Source organism: Macaca mulatta, chromosome 1 (genome assembly GCF_049350105.2).
Source record: "Macaca mulatta isolate MMU2019108-1 chromosome 1, T2T-MMU8v2.0, whole genome shotgun sequence".
Taxonomy (NCBI): Eukaryota; Metazoa; Chordata; class Mammalia; order Primates; family Cercopithecidae; genus Macaca; species Macaca mulatta.
Genome location: NC_133406.1, coordinates 122,318,459 through 122,337,325, shown reverse-complemented (window position 1 = coordinate 122,337,325; position 18,867 = coordinate 122,318,459). Strand labels below are relative to the sequence as shown.

The window sequence follows — 18,867 nt, the reverse complement described above, 5'->3', positions numbered from 1 at the left end:
AAAGCTGCTTCTAGAAAAATAAGAGCATGATACACTTTTCTTCTTCCCTCTAGATTACATTCTTGCAAAGGAGAGGAGGAAGATCCTGAAGTTAATGTTGAAATGAGTCTGCAAGATGAAATCCAGCGGGTGACTAATATCAAAACTTCTGCCAAAATCAAGTAAGTAAAAATAAATTATCTGAAGTTATCATAGAAATAGTCGGCTACCAAGTATTATTGGCTTTTTCATGCTATTTGTAAGCTGTCTATGAATTATATATTTGGAGACAGTGGTCGTGAGACATCTGTGTCACACTGTGCTCCTGTCGCCCTAACCATGGGCCCACTTTTTGTCTTGTATTTGGATTATTGTAGTACCCTTTTAGGTAGTCATTTACTGTCTTTTCCTGTGGCTAATTGAAAAAAAAAAAAAAAAGTGTGCCCCACGTTCAGAAAGGATATAAAGTCACTTATAAAGAATACATACACAAAACGAAGGTATGTATCAGAACCAGGATCTGAGCCTAGTTTTTTTTTTTTTTTTTTTTTTTTTTGACTTAAAAGCCTACTCAATACTCGGAGCACTCTTTTTTTTTTTTCCCCTAATTTTTTTGAGATGGAGTCTTACTCTGTTGCCCAGGCTGGAGTGCAGTGACATGATCTCGGCTCACTGCAACCTCAGTCTCCCAGGTTCTAGCAATTCTCCTGCCTCAGCCTCCCCAGTAGCTGGGATTACAGGCTTGTGCCACCACACTCAGCTAATTTTTGTATTTTTAGTGGAGATGGAGTTTTGCCATGTTGGCCAAGCTGGTCTCAAACTCCTGACCTCAAGTGATCCACTCACCTCGGTCTATCAAAGTGCTGGGATTACAGGTGTGAGCCACCACACCCAGCCTTACAGCACTCTTATTTGAAAAATTATGTATAGTTATTCAGGCTTTATATAGATAGAGGACATTGCAAAGCCTTTTCCTGGAAAAAGTTAACCTTGTGAGCTAAGATGGTAGCTAGAACATTTATGATTATTTTCTTATGCAGATCCTTTGACTTGATTCATTCACCTCAAGGAGAGTTAAAGGCTGTCTTCTTGCTGCAGAACAACCTGGTGGAACTGTATTCACTGAATCCATCCTTGCCTACTCCTCAGCCTGTCAGGACAAGCAGAATCACCATTGGGGGTCATCGTAGTGATGTGCGGACTTTGTCATTCAGCTCAGACAATATTGCTGTTCTTTCAGCTGCAGCTGATTCCATTAAAATATGGAACAGGTTTGTGAAATCATGTTTTATATAGCTGTATTTAGTAGTATTTCTTTACTTTTAAGTTTTTTTGGTACTCTTGAGGGTTAGTTATTAACTTCTTAAGGCCCTCAATACAATTGTCTTTAGTGTGTTTGGGCCATTAGCCTGTAGAGCTTAGAGAAGAAAAAGTTGCCTTTTAAAATGTGCCAAAAAAAAAAAAAAAGGCAAGCTTATTCCATGTCTAGCGCTTGTAACTGTACTTGGCTAGAGAAAAACACACAACCATACTACCTACTCTTTAAACTTAATAAAAAGCAGCCTGTTAGTGCTGCCCAGTAATTGTACCCTAATTTTTCACCCTTCTTTTACTTTCCTAGATGACAGTTTTATACCTTGCTTCTGTTGTCAAACCAAATATCTCCAAAACCTTTAAGCTAATGATCATATCTCCCATCTTAAAGGAAATAATAACCCCCTCTCACCCTGCATTGCTCTCCAGTTACTACCCCATTCTCTGATTCCATTTTTTCCATTCTGTCTTCATCTGTCTCCCATCAAGCTTTTGTCCCCACTGTTTCAGCAAAACAGTCATTGTCATCAGTGATCACGTTTCCAAGTCCAGTGAGCTAAAAGCTTTATTTTATGCTCTCTCCTTGAATTGATAACTTCCTCTCTTTGAAACACTTTCTTTGACTTTCATTATTTCCCCTTCCCTTGCTGTCTATTTATTCTCAGTCCTCGCTCCATCCTTCTTATCTTTATGACGTCTAAGTGTTAGAGTACTTTAGGGTAGAGTCTTTGGGCCTTTTGTGTATCTAAACTCACTTTATGTAATCTCCTGTCATGTAGCTTTCTCTGTGTGATGACACATACATTTATATCCAGCTTTAACCTCCTCCCTAAACATCAAACTCATGTATACAAATACTTTGTGTCACCACTTGGATGTCTAATTAAGCATTTCAAACTTTTATGTGTCCCAAACCAAGCTTAGATGTTCATGTCTCCAAAAATCCTCCCACCTGCTATTCCTTCAGACTTCCCTATCTTAATAAATGATTACTTGCTACCAGTTGTTGTAGTCTAAACCTTGTAGCCATTCTTGATTTTCTTTTATTTATTTATTTATTTAGAGACAGAGTCTCGCTCTGTCGCCCAGGCTGGAGTGCATTGATGTGATCTCGCCTCACTGCAACCTCCACCTCCTGGGTTCAAGTGGTTTTCCTGTGTCAGCCTCCCGAGTAGCTGGGATTACAGGCATGTGCCACCACACCTGGCTAATTTTTGTATTTTTAGTAGAGACAGAGTTTTACCATGTTGGCCTCGAACTTCTGACCTCAAGTGATCCACCCATCTCGGTCTCCCAAAGTGCTGGGATTACAGGCATGAGCCACCGCACCCAGCCCATTGTTGATTTTCATATCCCATATTCATCCAATCTATTAGCAGATCCTATCAGCTCTACCTTCAAAACTGATCCTGAATCCAGCCTCGTCTTACCACCTGCACTGCCACTGCCCCATTCAAACCACTGTCATCTCTCATCTGGGTTATTGTAATAGCCCCCTGACTGGTGTCCCTGCTTTCTTGCTTGCCCCTCTATAGTCTGTTCTCAACACAGTAGCCAGTGTAATCTTTTTATAGTGGAAGTTAGATCACTTCCGATAGTTCCATCTCACTCTACCTACCTTACACACCTTATCTCTTACTACTCTCCTTTTCTCCTCCACTAGAGCCACACTGGCCTTCTTGCTATTCCTTCAACAGAATAAGAATGTCCCTGTTCTTTCTGCTTGGATCCATCTTCCCCATTTATCCATAAGCTTTTTCTGTGTCTTATCAGATGACAGTCCTATCATTCTTACCATACTCCTTGAACTCTTCATCCCCTTCTCCCAGCATTATGTTTCTTTGTAGCACCTATCATCTGATATACCAAATATTTACATATTTATTATTCCCAAAGAATGTTAACCTTTGTGAGATTAGGAACCTCTGCTGTTTCATCCACTGTTGTATCTCCAGCACCTAGAACAGTACCTGGTATGTAGTGGGCATTCAGTAAATGTGTGTTAAGTGGACATTTGATATATATTTGTTTAATTAATGAATGTTTGTGGTCCTATAAAAAATGTAGGGATATTTGTAATGATGTACTAATTTGACTTGTAACCCTTCAGACTCACTCACTTCTTGGTAATGGCAGATTGGGCTCTGTGGAGCCCAACAGACACTTCTACCCTGCTTTTGTGTGATTTCTGTTCCTTAGGATTTGGAGGCCTTATAAAGTAAACAAAGTTTGGTGCTCTTTAGTATTTTCTCCCATGACTATAATTGTATGTGAGTCAAGGGTTTTTAAGACTTTTGTCTTCTTCTATGTTGATCTGTCAACATGAGTAAGTGCATCGAAACCTACACACTGACCTCTAAAATGGGGAAGCAGATTCTCTTAACATGAGTTCTTTATTTTTTCTTTCTCATAGGTCTACACTGCAGTGTATTCGCACAATGACCTGTGAATATGCACTTTGCTCATTCTTTGTACCTGGTGATAGACAGGTGGTCATAGGAACAAAGGTAAATGGAGACTTTTTCTGGGATATCTGGATCTTTTCTACTAAAAATTCATAAAATTAAGAAATCTGGTTCTTTTTAGCATATTGGAGATGTACTGGAGCTAAGTAATCTAGGAGGATGTTAGTTTATTACATATTTTGTTTACTGAAGTTTTACTTTGTTAAAAATTATGAAGAAGAAAATTAAAATCATGATCCTGAGATAACTACCATTAACATTTGGTGATCATCCTTTCATGCATCTTTTTATGAGCACATATGTAATTGTGTTTTAATGAATGATAAAATATATTAAGGGTAATAATTATTATGTACCTAATATCATGCTTGGCAGACAGAAGCATTCAGTAAAGACAAACTGATCAAGTCCTCATTCCTAGGTGCTAGTCAGATTGGGAGACAGCCACGTGGAAATAAGCAGACATGGAAACGCTTATGCTGTCTGTACCACATTGTGTAGAAGAAGCTCATTGTAGAGCAGGCTTTGCCTCTGTGTGTGTGTTAGCATACATGCCGACACCATGACTATGGCATATACAGACCTCTAAATAGGAATTTTAAAGTGATTGCTTTCATGCCATTAAGATATTTTTAAAAATTCATTGCCTTCTTCAGTGTTGTAGGTAGATCCCATTTCTTATTGTCAATGTATTGCAGAGGAGGAAACGAAAAGCAGGTGGAAAAGAGTTGGTTAAGCCAATAACTGTAGAGGATCATCCATTTAAAGGATTGGCTAAACTTTAAAGGCTTTTAGGTTTGCATTTGCTATTTTGTTTATTCTGATTTGCCTGTGGTCATGATATTTTCCTTTTGAAGTTGTGGAACCAATGAAAGTAATGCGTCCAGTACTGCACAGTGGTATTATTCCATACTTATACACATGGCAGCCCTGCCAAGGTTAACTCAGCACATCAGTAGGGGATTTAATAGTATTTAATCAAATAGGAAATATAGAACATGGAATGTGGAATCCATTTCCTAAGCAATGGATCACATTTTTGCAGCTTGGTTATGAAGTCTTTTCTAAATTGTGCAGGCATGAATCATGGAGGTTGTAAGTATGTTCACTGGAGCTGTGCTCATTTTGTGTCTTCCCAGACAGGGAAGCTGCAGCTTTATGACTTGGCCTCGGGGAATCTGCTGGAGACAATAGATGCACATGATGGAGCTTTATGGTCCATGTCCCTCTCTCCAGATCAGGTAACTAAACCAGATTTTAAAGCCCTGGACTTCAGCCCTCTGGCCACAGTTCTCAATTCTTATATCAAGATTTACTGCTGCTAAGAAAGATTTCTCTCAGGGTTTCTTTAAAGAAAGCCTGAGTTTTGTTTTTTGTTTTTTGTTTTTTGTTTTGGTCTAATCTTTAGTGTTCATACATGATGCCTTCTTATATACCTGGTAAATGACTAGCTGTCATTATGAAATGAAATCTTGTTTGGCTACTTTTGCTTATCAGCAACATGACATCAATCGCTCACCCTCGTGATTTTTTTTGCCAATGTTTTGTAATACTTCTTAAGGGGAAATATTCTCTTGGGCAACATGATGCAGAGAACTGAGTAGACTTTGCTGCTCCTTTTTTTTCCCAAACAAACATCTATGACTGTACAAATTTAGTAATTTTAGCAAGTACGTTAGCCCTTACAAGTCAATAAATATGTGCTCACCTTCAGAGCAGTTCCTGGCAAAAGTATGCTTATTCTAGTAATGGGGCTGTTGCTTAGAAAATCTTGAGATTTTTAGGCCGGGCGCGGTGGCTCAAGCCTGTAATCCCAGCACTTTGGGAGGCCGAGACGGGTGGATCACGAGGTCAGGAGATCGAGACTATCCTGGCTAACATGGTGAAACCCCGTCTCTACTAAAAATACAAAAAACTAGCCGGGCGTGGTTGCGGGCGCCTGTAGTCTCAGCTACTGGGAGGCTGAGGCGGGAGAATGGCGTGAACCCGGGAGGCGGAGTTTGCAGTGAGCCGAGATCACGCCACTGCACTCCAGCCTGGGAGACACAGCGAGACTCCGTCTCAAAAAAAAAAAAAAAAAAAGAAAATCTTGAGATTTTTATTTTTGACAACACCTTAAGAAATTTTGCCCATTTATTTAAATATTCTCAATGGTAGAAAATTTTCATCCATTGAAAGTAGATCTTAGTTTTGGAAAAAAATCTCTGAAGTTTAGAGTGTTTAATACCACTTGGGGTCCAAACAAAACAGCCGTGAGTCTAAAATAGTAATAAATCTTGCATTTGTAGAGTGTTCTATCTTTTCCATAAACTGTGTGGTCTTTTTTTCAACAAAACTAGGGATTACGGAAAGGTTGTTCCTTGTGTTATAAATCTATGAGGTGGCAGAACAGACACTTGAGATCCAGTGTTCTATGTACTTTACACTAACACTACCATGTAACGAGACTAATTTTCTTGATAATGGAAAACAGCTTCCAACATATTTTAAGCAGGGACATTGCAGACTAAATTTATATCCTTCTGAGGCGAATACTTTAAACAAACGTAGATTTTCCATTCTATGTATATTTTTCAAACTAGTTTACTGAGAGTTTTTTTTTCTTCTTGATGCTAGATAATAGTATAACTAGAACTTTTCATAAGTTATTATTATTTCTGCCTATGTTAGTCGATGGTAGGAATTTTCACATAAGGTTTGTGGCAGCAGACCCAAAAGAGCAGTGAAAGGAGCTAGGGAGAACCACATTTTTCTTAATTTTTATCCCAGGACATTAAATGAAAATACTTTCTTAGACTTTTAAAATGTATCTTCATAGCAAAGTTTTTATGCTAAAGTAGTTTTTAATTGAAATTTCATTTGATTTTCAGCGTGGCTTTGTGACAGGTGGTGCAGATAAATCTGTCAAATTCTGGGATTTTGAGTTAGTGAAAGATGAAAATAGTACCCAAAAGAGGTGAGTAGATATTTTTTTGTACCCATTTTTTGGAGTGAAAATTGGGAGCTATTGAATGGCCTTTTGACATATTGTATCGTTTGTTGTGCTCTAAAGAGTTAGGATTTTTCTGAATTTGTATACTCATTTATTTTTTTCTTGATGTTTTTTGTGGTGCTAGACTTTCTGTGAAGCAAACCCGAACCTTGCAACTAGATGAAGATGTTCTGTGTGTCAGTTACTCTCCCAATCAAAAGCTATTGGCTGTGTCTTTGCTGGACTGTACTGTGAAAATTTTCTATGTTGATACTTTAAAGGTAGAGTGGTTATGCCCGGGGATATTTTCCCTTTCTGACTCACTGACCTTAAGAATTTGGGTTGAGGCTATAAAGAAGTGGCCTTGACTGTGCCCAGCAGTAGTACATTTCTAAAAATGTGTGTGTGAATCAAAGCAATGTAAGTATACTAGGGAAGCTAGCATTTTAAAATAATTCTATCGTTCATGAATTTTGTTTAAAGCAAGTTATATTTCATGTGTTCAAAAAATCTTGTGGACAGAAAATTCTGTCATACTAAGTAGTCATAGAGCATTGCTAGGTGTCCTGGGCAGTGATTTCACACTTGGCTATGTATTAGGATCATCTAGATTGCTTTTAAAAATACAGATTACTGAGCCCTATACCCAGAGAGTTGAGAGGACCAGGTTGGGCCTGGGAATTTTTTTGTGAAACAAGTGCCCTGGAATCTTTTCAGTGAAGAGATCCAGAGATCTGACTGAGGCAGTAAGCTTCTGGGGGCCTCCTTGCCTCCACTATACTGCAGTATTTTTGGCAAGTGCATGGAGGATCTGTGTAGTGGACACAGGTACTCCTACAAAGCTGTCTTTTGTGGGTTGTCTTTGAAAATACAAATATAAAGCAATTTAAAAATGTGTTTAAAGTTATATTTTAGACCTACATGTTATAAATTATACCCATATTTTATAGACAGACATTAATTATTATTTTTTTTAATGTTTAGTTTTTTCTCTCACTGTATGGACACAAACTACCTGTTATATGCATGGACATCTCTTATGTAAGTAAAGTTCAAATAGTGTCTCAGTAATAGTTGTCTTTTCTGAAGCAGATACTTTCTTAATTCTGGCTTGATATCTTCATTTTAGATTATTTGTTTTTATCATCATTCTTTCTTTAAAAACAGTCTCAAATTAATATATATTGTGTCTTATATATATTACTTTAATGTTTTCAGAATAATTTTGCAAATATTATCTCTATCCTTCTTGTAGCTCTCCCAAATAGTACTTTGTTGTTTAAAATACTATAATTGGTAGAGTACACTAAAATATGAAAGACTTTTAAAAAGGCATTCCGTTTTGTTCTGAAGGATAATGCTGCTGAGGAGCTTGGATTTATATTTGGATAGTTATGGTATTTTACACTATGTAAACTTTTGGTCTCTTGACCAAAATCATTTATTTCCCAATATCTAGTTTTGATTAGAAGTGGCAATGTATATTAAAAAAAATGTCTATTCTGCAGAGCGAGACTCCATCTCAAAAAAATAATGTCTATTCTGTGTGAAAGGAGCTGACCTCATAGCTGTCTGTGATCATGTACTAACAATGTTAAGTTACAGTGTTAAATATCTTTCTTTCTTTCTTTTTTTTTTATATTGACAACCATTTGAACCAGGCATTGAAATAGGAGAGATAAGAGAAATAGTGATAGGGAACGTGGGATACATAAACATTCTAATAGAGGCTTTCTCGGCTTCTCTTCTGTTTCTCTCTCCCACTTTCTTTCCAAATCCCCTGCCAGAGATTAGAGAATCTTTTTCCTATCTAAAAAAGTAAATAGATAACCCTACATCAAGGCATAGCACTGCCCTGTGGCAATATGAAAGTATGTAAGCCACAGTGTTCATGCTTTTACTTAACAAGCTTTTTAAGTATCTCTGTAGGTAAGAGCAAAGAATTCAGTGTTTTTAGTAGAGATGAAATCAGTTTTTTGGCTTCATTTTAATGTGTTTGAAAGAAATGGGTTAAATATTCTGGTTACCTTTTTATTCATATACAGAATTCAAAAATCAAGGTAATATTTTACTTTTATTTGCCATAGGATGGAGCACTTATAGCAACTGGCTCCGCTGATAGGAATGTGAAAATCTGGGGTTTGGACTTTGGGGACTGCCACAAGTCTCTCTTTGCGCATGATGACAGGTACATATAGTCTTTTCAGATGCCTCCCTTTGAGTTATCTGTAAGTATCACTTTCCTTGAGCATCTGCATCTATTTTTCAGTGTTCTCAGGCAGTGATATAAGTTCTAAAATACAGTTAGACAGTCTAGAACTAGCTAGTCAAAAGCTATTTATGTGTGTAAAACTCTTTTTACTAACCTGGAATTTGTTGACATTTTAATATTTCTGTCATTTTTCAGTGTGATGTACCTACAGTTTGTACCCAAGTCTCACCTCTTCTTCACTGCTGGAAAAGACCATAAGATTAAACAGTGGGATGCAGACAAATTTGAACACATACAGACTCTGGAGGTAACCACATGCCTGCTTTGCTTGCTCAGTACTTAAAAAATACTTTTAAGAATATTTACATTACCCACTAAGAGTGGTCTATGAATGAGATATTCTTGAGGTGTTTTTTTTTGTTGTTGTTGTTTGTTTTTTTTTTTTCCCCTCCAGGGGCATCACCAGGAAATATGGTGTTTGGCTGTAAGCCCCAGTGGAGACTATGTTGTATCATCGTCCCATGACAAATCTCTGAGACTTTGGGAGAGAACAAGGGAGCCTCTTATTCTTGAGGAAGAAAGGGAAATGGTAAGAACTTTAGGCTTGGTTACAAATATGCCAGTGGGTATCTGACAGGCTGTCCTAGTTGAAGTTTTCTGTGTAGTGCAGTTATACCTCATTCATTACAAGTCCAAGAACCTTCAGGAGATCTGTTCAAGACCATTGTCACCCATTTCAGAAGCTAGGCAGAGATAAAGATGCCATTAGGGGGATTATGTTGTCAAAGAAGCACCGTCTTGCTGCCTCATTTCTCTTTATATAGAGACCATGTTTTTTCCTCTCAAATTAATGTATATCTATCTCATGGCAGGAAAGAGAAGCAGAATATGAGGAGAGTGTGGCCAAAGAAGACCAACCAGCAGTAAGTAAATTTGGGGGACCTTGAGATTATGCCCCATATATAGTTATCTTATTGAAATTGACTATAATGTCCAGAATTTCTAATAGGATTAAAATTGAGGCTAGAAGTTGAAGGTATCACCAGCCGATAAAGAATCTGTGTGATTCTTTCTCTTCAGCTGTATATCCCAATTTTGTGGTTCAAGTGATTGACCAAATTTGCTATTGAATAATTATCATTCTGGCAATTGAGGCTTTAGGGAATTATTTTATTCACTGTAGAGCAAAAATAAACATTAGAAAATTTGGATATTCTCTTTTTAAACATGTGCAAGATATTCTTATGATAATACATATGCTAAGTACTGTTACTGGTAGCTGGTAACACTGTTAGTATTTTCATAAAATAATAATAGCTGTTCTTATATGGATGTAAGATTAATTTATCAGCTCTTTAACTCTGGTCAACAGTGTTGTTCAAAGATTTCTTTGTTTCTGGCAGGTTCCAGGAGAGACTCAAGGCGACAGTTACTTTACTGGAAAAAAAACTATCGAAACAGTGAAAGCAGTAAGTTGATATAGAATGTGGTTTCTCGTTTTTTAATAAGATCTCAACTTTTTAGTGAAAGTTTTATTCTGTATCAACCCGAAAGCCATTTTTTGGCAAAAAGTTCATGAGATTTAAAGATGGGGATTATAACCTGTTTTCTTCTCTTGTAACCAAAGATGGGAGTAGTCCTGAATCTCTTTGATCAGTATGTGCTCCTTTCAGGTGTTCCTGGGACCTGCCCTATTCAGAGTGTCTAGGTATCATCCCACCTGAGTCCACGACACTTAGTCTTCTCCCTGTACATTAAAAAATAAGAAAACCAAAAATGTCTTTAAACGCTTTTTGGCACTCTATTGGCACATCTTTATTAAACGGATTGAAGCTATTTCATTTGGCAAATTTCTAGTCAGCTCTTCCAGTTTCAGTGTCCTGGGATGATGGAGTGTGTTGTGATGATTTCTTTCCTTTGTCATCATCTGTAGGCTGAGAGGATTATGGAGGCTATTGAGTTGTACCGAGAAGAAACTGCAAAAATGAAGGAACACAAAGACATTTGTAAAGCTGCAGGGAAAGAGGTAATAAGAGAGTATAGTAAGTTACAGTATCAATAAAGGGATTTCCCAAGGAGAAAAACCATTGTTTTGGGATTTATTAGCTAAGATCAGGATATGCAATAAATGGAGTAGAATCTTTCCAACTCACTACATTAGAAGAAATTGAGGAACTGTGGGAAGAAGGGCACTTGGTCTTAGTGAAAGCGAAGGAAAGGAAATTACAGATTGAGGTGATTACTGTCTTGAGTAGAAACTCACGTTCCTACTTTGGTTTGGGAGGCAGGGTAACCATTTCAGATTTCTAGATAAAATACATTGTTCCAGCTCATTCATGAATACTATAGAAACTAACAGGCTTGATAATTCTTTTACACTCTGTCAGTTTTTTAGGGTCTCTTTTTTCTCTTTTCAAAATTATAAAATACTGTTACCACTCTGTCTATAACAAATGCTATACAAGTCTCAGTTTTTTTAATGACTTGATTTAATAATTTCTTCATAGGTTCCACTTCCCACCAACCCCATCCTAATGGCTTATGGCAGTATCTCAGTAAGTAAAATGTCTAATGGTTTCCCCTTGGTTATTCAAAGTTACTTACAAGGACGAGAAAGGAAGTAGAGGCATTATGATTTGGGGATGGATTACTGGGAATACTTCGTCTTTAAAAGTCTCTTTTGAATCTTGGCATTCTCTAAGATATTTTGTATTTCAAAAGCACCACTTTAGTGTAACTTCCCAAGCCAGCCTTTTTGATTGGACTAGACTGGCATTCTTCTATTTTCTAGTGCTTGTTTATGTTTAGTGTCCAAAGCCCTGTGAAGATTCTGTTCATCTAAATTAACTTTCGAATCAGCCTTCAGAGGGAAAGTTGACAGAAACCAGTCTGATGAGATAAAGAAGAGAGAGGGGAAGAATAATGGGAGAATGTATGTTTATCTAGTAATCTCTAATTAGTATTTTACTTGCATGTCTCATCACAGTAATTTTGTGAGTCAGGGTATCTTCACCTTATAGATAAGGAATCTGGCTTGACTTGTAGCATAGTTGGTAAGGGACATAGTTTGATTGTGAACCGAGATCTGGCTTACTCTAAACTCATGCAGATCTTACCATTTTAGAATACTTTTTCTGAAATAAGAAAGAGGGGTTCCTGTTTTATAGGAGATAGAAATTAGAGAACTTTAGTAGAAACCAACCAAGAGTCTCACTAATGGTGTTAATCCTTCCTTTATAGCCTTCAGCTTATGTATTAGAGATTTTTAAAGGCATCAGGTCAAGGTGAGTGAGTCCTTGTGCACAATTTTTATAATCTGTCAGCATTTATGAAATGCTTATCTGAATGGGAAATAAATAGAAATTATAATTGATGGTTATCTTTCTTATAGGTTTAACTATATAAAAGTTTTGATGGGAAATAATTTATAATGTTCTTTTTCAAGTGCTAGAACTAGGAAGTTCCTTCTAAAGTATGAAGAGAGATGCTTTTAAGGACAAATAAAAGGGAGTGATTTATGTTGTAGGCAATGAAATAATATATAATTCAATTAGAAGCACCAACTGTTAATTTTTTTTTATATTTTGGCTTCTTTTCTATGTACATACACAATTGGAATAATATATAAAGTTTTATATTCTGTTCTTTTTCACATATTTCCTGAACATTTGTTTGTTCATATTGTTAAAAAAAAAAAAATTCATTGGATTCAGAATTATTCCATTGTATGAATAATTACTGGATATTGCATTTGTTTCTCCTTTTTGGCTATTATCAATGCCTTCACTGAATATGTTTACACATATATCTTTGTCATCATTATTGATTATTTTTCTTAAGAGTCCTAGCAGCCTAATAACTGACCAGTAGGCATGAGCTTTTTTATATTGCCAAATTACTTTCCAGGGTGATTATACTGATTTTTAGTAGGCTTTAAAAAATTTGTTGCCAGTGTGAGAGGCAAAAGGTAATATTGTTTATTTTCATTTCTTTTGACTATTAATGAAGTTAAAATTTCAGCATATTTGTTGACCATTTGTATTTTTTCTTGTGAATTTTTAGTTATCTCTTTTTGCTCTTAAGTATTATTTTACTGTTTTTTAAAGAACTCTGGCTGGGCACAGTGGCTCATGTCTGTAATCTCAACATTTTAGGACGCTTGAGACCAGAAGTTTGAGACCAGCCTGGGCACCATACTTTATTTTCTTTGTCATACATTTTTGCAATAATTGTTATATTATTGGTGATTTTCCTTTTGATTTCATTCATGAGTTTGAACTACTGAAGGCTATCATTTTCATAATGAACCACAATATCTACATATATATTCTTTTTTTTTTTTTTTAACATATATATTCTTTACAAGAAATAACACCTGTCTTAGGATAAAGATGAAACTTCACTACAGGAATGTAAAAGAAAATTGATTAATGTGGAGGTTATGATACATTTGAAGATAGGAAGATTCTGTGTTTTAAAGATTTAATGTTTCCTAATTAATAGGTTTGTAATCCCATTTGATATCCTCTTAAGATTTTAAATTGGAATTGATGAAATAATACTTGAGCTAGTTCTAGAGGGAACTATTTTCCCAGATTAAAAGGCTACAAAATTAGCAAAATTAAAATAGTGTAGGATTGGTATCAGGATCAATCATCATGTCAGGATAAGTCATCATAATAGACTCTAATGGACTCAATATATGGTAAAAGAATATCATATGAAGATGGAATATTCAACAAAAGGCTTTGGAGAAATTGTTTATCTGGAGGGAAAAAGTTAGATTTTCCCATCATGCCATTGACCAAAATGCATTCCAAATAGATTAAGATGTTAAATACAAAAAACAAAGGGAGTCATCTAGCTTATAGATGAATATTTAACTCTACACAAGGTGTATTCAAGTATAAAATCAGTAGAAAAAGTAATAAAGGGAAAGATTTAAAAATTGACCATTTTAACAATGTTAACAAATGCGGCATTTTTATATCTATTTTTTCTTTTTCAGTGAACTGGAAGAATCTCTACTTGTGCTGCCTTTTTCTTATGTCCCAGACATTCTTAAACTCTTTAACGAATTCATTCAGCTGGGCTCTGATGTTGAACTTATATGCAGGTGCCTCTTCTTCCTCCTCAGGTAACATCCTTTTCTAAAGAATACCATGTCTTTTCAGCAGAACTGCTTCAGTACTACCTTAACTGAAGCTGTCAACACTTGGGGATTAAGAAATAGTATGCCAAACTCGGTGGCTCACCCTTGTAATCCCAGCACTTTGGGAGGCCGAGGTGGGTGGAGCCTAGGAGTTTGCTACCAGCCTAAGCAATCAGTCTTGCCTTTAAAACAAGGATCATGATGACCCACCTCTTTAAGTAAGAAGTCATGGTAATACATTGCTCAGGAATCCTTACTCAGTCATAGGCCTCTGTGTTACAATCTAAGATAGCTTTGGTTCTAGTCAGTTTAGCAAAAGCCAATTACGATTGGCCAATTTGCCTCATTTGTTGTTTATTTGAAGCCAAGCTTGTCTAACCTGTGGCCCAGTACGGCTTTGAATGTGGCCCAATGCAAATTTGTAAACTTTATTAAAACATTATGTTTTTTTATGATTTCTTTGTTGTTGTTGTTGATCAGCTATCATTAGTGTATTTTATGTGTGGCCCGAGACAATTATTCCAATGTGGCCCAGGGGAGCCAAAAGGGTGGACATTCCTGTTTTAAAGTGTTTAGTGTAAGCTAACAGGTTTTGCTTTGTCCTTATACCAACATTTTAAGGAAGTCAGTTTATTTATCTTGGTCTCTACAGGTGCAAATGGAAATGTAGGGGCATATATAGAGGTAAACTAAGAAACATAAAGCAAATATGTTCATTAGGTTGTATTCTTAAATATGAAGAATTCTGTTAATAGGTAGTTGAGAAGAATAGATGTACAAAGACTTGATATTCTACTCATCTCTCACCCTCATTCTCAAGCTGTTACAGCAGAGAACAGAGATGGAGACAAATTGAATATTCCTTCAAATACTGTTATGAAGACAAAAACTGGTCAGCCAGTGCCAGATAGTTAAACAGGTATATTTAGTGAATTGACCAAATAGGTATTTGATGAATTGGCCTGGTTTTATGATTCTTAACCCTCCATTTCTTATACTCTATCCAGGATAGTAGCAAGAAAAGAAGAAGAGTATGTTTTGTTGCCATATTCATAATTTGGGGCAAGTTGTAAAGACATAACTTCATATTTAACCATATTACTAATAATTTCTTTTACTGCTATGGCATATGTGCTATTGAATTAGGGTCGCTGGTTCTACAAGAAACCCTGAATACTTATAGCGTATCAGAGGATTATAGATGGGTGCTACCTGACAGGTACAGCAGGGTCATCAAGGATATCTCGGTACTCTGGGTCAGAGTTTGAATCTCTCATGAATGTCTCTCTTTTTTGCTATGGCTTTATTAGAAGTATTAATGCAACTTTTTTGAGTTAGCATTTCTTAGAAGGCTCATTCTGTCTTTGAGTTTTCCATAAAGTACCACTCAAAATCTGTAGCCACTGGCAAGTTGCTGGGCTGGGAAAAGAGCCTTTGCAAATGAGTTGAATGTGTCATAAGGTTTAGGACAGTATTTTTTAAGTTATCATCAAATTGACCTGAATAGTAGAGAAAGAAATTTCTTTGGCTTTTTTTTTTGCTCGAAACATTTCTATAATGTATATTTTGTTGTTGCTTTGATATTTTATCTGTTTACTGTGTCTAGCCATGTTAGGTTCAACATGACTGTGTTTTGTTTTTCTATTAGGATTCACTTTGGACAGATCACTAGCAATCAAATGCTTGTGCCAGTGATAGAAAAATTAAGGGAAACAACTATTTCAAAAGTCAGCCAAGTCCGGGTAAGTGTCTTTGTATAGAGATAAAATAATGAGGCAAATTCCTAGTGTGATTTAGAAGTAGTATAGTATTGCTGGCCGGGCGCGGTGGCTCAAGCCTGTAATCCCAGCACTTTGGGAGGCCGAGATGGGCGGATCACGAGGTCAGGAGATCGAGACCATCCTGGCTAACATGGTGAAACCCCGTCTCTACTAAAAAATACAAAAAACTAGCTGGGTCAGGTGGCGGGCGCCTGTAGTCCCAGCTACACGGGAGGCTGAGGCAGGAGAATGGCATAAACTCGGGAGGCAGAGCTTGCAGTGAGCTGAGATCCGGCCACTGCACTCCAGCCTGGACAACGGAGCGAGACTCCGTCTCAAAAAAAAAAAAAAAAAAAAAAAAAAAAAAGAAGTAGTATAGTCTTGCTGTGCTTTGTCTTTAGCAGTACCTACCACCGATAAATTCATATTTGAGATAGTTTTCATTGGAATTAGTAGGAATAGAAAAAACAAACAAGAAAAGTTCTTAATGAGGGAAAGATAAGTAACAACACCTGAAGCTTTGGTTCCCCTAACTCTCATACGCTGCTGTGATGAACTGAAGTGGGAGAAAAATGTTTAATATTTCTTGTATTGCACTCCAGGATGTTATCGGCTTCAATATGGCTGGTCTTGATTATCTCAAGAGGGAATGCGAGGCAAAAAGTGAAGTTATGTTTTTTGCTGATGCTACTAGCCACTTGGAAGAGAAGAAGAGGAAGAGGAAAAAGAGGGAGAAGCTGATTCTAACATTGACTTAGAAGTGAAATGTGGTGGGTTTTTTTTTTAACTTTTTCCTTAAAAGGACTCCTAAACTAAGCACAGAAGAGTTGGCGTCATCTTAAAAATACCAAATAACAGAAGATCACATTGCAGACGATGTCAGGATGTGGTTCCCAACTTTGCCTGGGGGAATTCCAACATGAGATTATGGGCTGGCTCCATTTCTTGGACTTAAAATGCATGATTAGTTTAAAAATCTTTCTGTGCTCTCAAAGCTTGAGCCTTGCAGCTCAAGCTTGTTGTTCCCTTTATATTCTAGCAGGGAATAAATAATTGTTTTAATTAGGTATATGTTTCATTGGAGTTGAAATTAACATTTCAAAAATTTTTCTTATTTTTTTATGGCAGATAATTTGCCATTTATTTATATTAGGTTTTACTGCCTATTGAGACAACCAGGTGCATAATTGATTGCTCTCTGGCCATAAAAATGCAGTATCATGGACTCTTAGAACTAAAAAGGACTGTAAAAAGTACCCAGAATAGCCTCCTCAGACTTAACTTTCTGCAAGTTATATTTGTATATAAGAAGATTCTAATTGATAACTGTTTATACTTTTCTGAATAAAATAATTGTTTCTAATTAAAAAGTAGCCAAGCTAAGATGCTTGGCTGGGCTTCTGAGGAATTAATACACGTGTGTGTGTGTGTGTGTGTGTGTGTGTGTGTGTGTAGGTACATATATAGTTGACGCTTGAACAATGCAGGTGATGGGGTGCTGACCCGCCCCTCGCACAGTCAAAAATCTGCATATAACTTGTGATTCCCCGAAGTCTTAATTACTAGTAGCCTGTTACTGACTGGGAGCCTTACTGATGTATTATATATATATTGTATACTGTATTCTTAAAAGAAAATGTTACTTAGAAAATCATAAGAGAAAATACATTTACTGTATTTATCCATACTATAAGTGTATATCATCTGTTTATAAAATGAATTGTCTGTCTGGAGTGGCAGGCAACCATAGCTGCAGACCTCAACATGATACCTATCAAGCAATCAGCTTTTTCTTGTAATGTCATCACTTTTCTCTGATTTTTGGGAGCATTGTGATATGCAGTTGACTGGGGTGATGAATTGTTCATGCACCGGTGATTAGTGTCACACAGCATTTGAAGTGCATACTCACAACACTTGAGCTCACTGCAGTAGCAACAGGAGGTGGCTGTGAAATTATTTCACTAATATACTGTGCATTACAGTTCATTTTATGCAGCTGTGATTTAATGCTGCATCTTTACATTTTTTTTACGTTTCTCTCAAAACTGTGAATTGTACCATGTATGATCTGTATTTGTATGTGTTAATTTTGATAAAATAATAGATTTGCCTGTATTTTATGGCAGTAAATGATAAAATATTCTAGTATCTACATATATTTTATGCATTCATGATATAACTGCTTTTTTCCTAATTTTTTTCATCTGAAACTTTTCTCATTATTTCAAATCTCCAAAAATTTTTCCAATATATTTATTGAAAAAAATCTGGGCTGGGTGCAATGGCTCACACCTGTAATCCCAGCACTTTGGGAGGTGGGCGGATCATGTGGTCAGGAGTTCAAGACCAGCCTGGCCAACATGGTGAAACCCCATCTCTACTAAAAATACAAAAAACTAGCCGGGCGTGTTGGCAGGCACTTGTAATCCCAGCTACTCAGGAGGCTGAGGCAGGAGAATCGCTTGAACCCAGCAGGCGGAGATTGCAGTTAGCCAAGACTGTGCCACCATTACTCCAGCCTGGGCAACACAGTGAGACTCCATCTCCAAAATAATAATAGTAAAAGAAATCTGTACAAAAGTGGAGCCATGTGGTTCAAACCCATGTTTTTCAATGAATTGTCTACTGTATATCTTAATGTTAAGGATTTGGGGAAGTAGGAATGTTCTAGGAAAAGATATTAACAGATACCTGTGGGTCTGGGCTTTTCTTTTGGGGAAGTTTATAAATGACTAAATCATACTCCTTGTTATAGGCCTGTTTAGATGTTCCGTAACTTCTTCAGACAGTTTTGCTTTTTATCCTTTTTGTTGTTATTAATCCCAAAGACTTAAAACAATGGTTTCTATCTGTCTGTGAATTTGGTCATTTCAGCCAAGTTACTGTGTTGTGGGGCCACCATTTTCTTTTCAGGCTCAGAGCTGCAGTTCTTGTGGCTTGGTGATTTGTGTCCCAAACCACAAGTCTTAATGTTCTTGAGCATAACACAGTCACTGAAGGGAAGTAAGGAA

The 18,867-nt window shown here is 36.7% G+C and overlaps 1 protein-coding gene across 3 annotated transcripts in view; it reads left to right on the top strand.

Annotated features, from left to right (window-relative positions):
* The window catches only part of WDR3 (WD repeat domain 3), a 30,536-nt gene extending 13,244 nt beyond the window's left edge, over nucleotides 1-17,292 (top strand). For 2 of the 3 annotated variants that reach the window (XM_015147316.3, XM_077992293.1), the window contains exons 10-27: nucleotides 54-161; nucleotides 1,020-1,250; nucleotides 3,707-3,800; nucleotides 4,898-4,999; nucleotides 6,629-6,714; nucleotides 6,875-7,010; nucleotides 7,714-7,770; nucleotides 8,817-8,917; nucleotides 9,137-9,248; nucleotides 9,396-9,530; nucleotides 9,814-9,864; nucleotides 10,345-10,410; nucleotides 10,875-10,967; nucleotides 11,449-11,496; nucleotides 12,182-12,225; nucleotides 13,950-14,078; nucleotides 15,742-15,835; nucleotides 16,456-17,223. In XM_015147316.3, coding sequence (XP_015002802.2) covers nucleotides 54-161; nucleotides 1,020-1,250; nucleotides 3,707-3,800; nucleotides 4,898-4,999; nucleotides 6,629-6,714; nucleotides 6,875-7,010; nucleotides 7,714-7,770; nucleotides 8,817-8,917; nucleotides 9,137-9,248; nucleotides 9,396-9,530; nucleotides 9,814-9,864; nucleotides 10,345-10,410; nucleotides 10,875-10,967; nucleotides 11,449-11,496; nucleotides 12,182-12,225; nucleotides 13,950-14,078; nucleotides 15,742-15,835; nucleotides 16,456-16,611 — 1,843 coding nt within the window. In that variant the 3' untranslated portion in view covers nucleotides 16,612-17,223. 3 annotated transcript variants of the gene reach the window in all.
* Nucleotides 17,293-18,867: the final 1,575 nt, after the last annotated feature.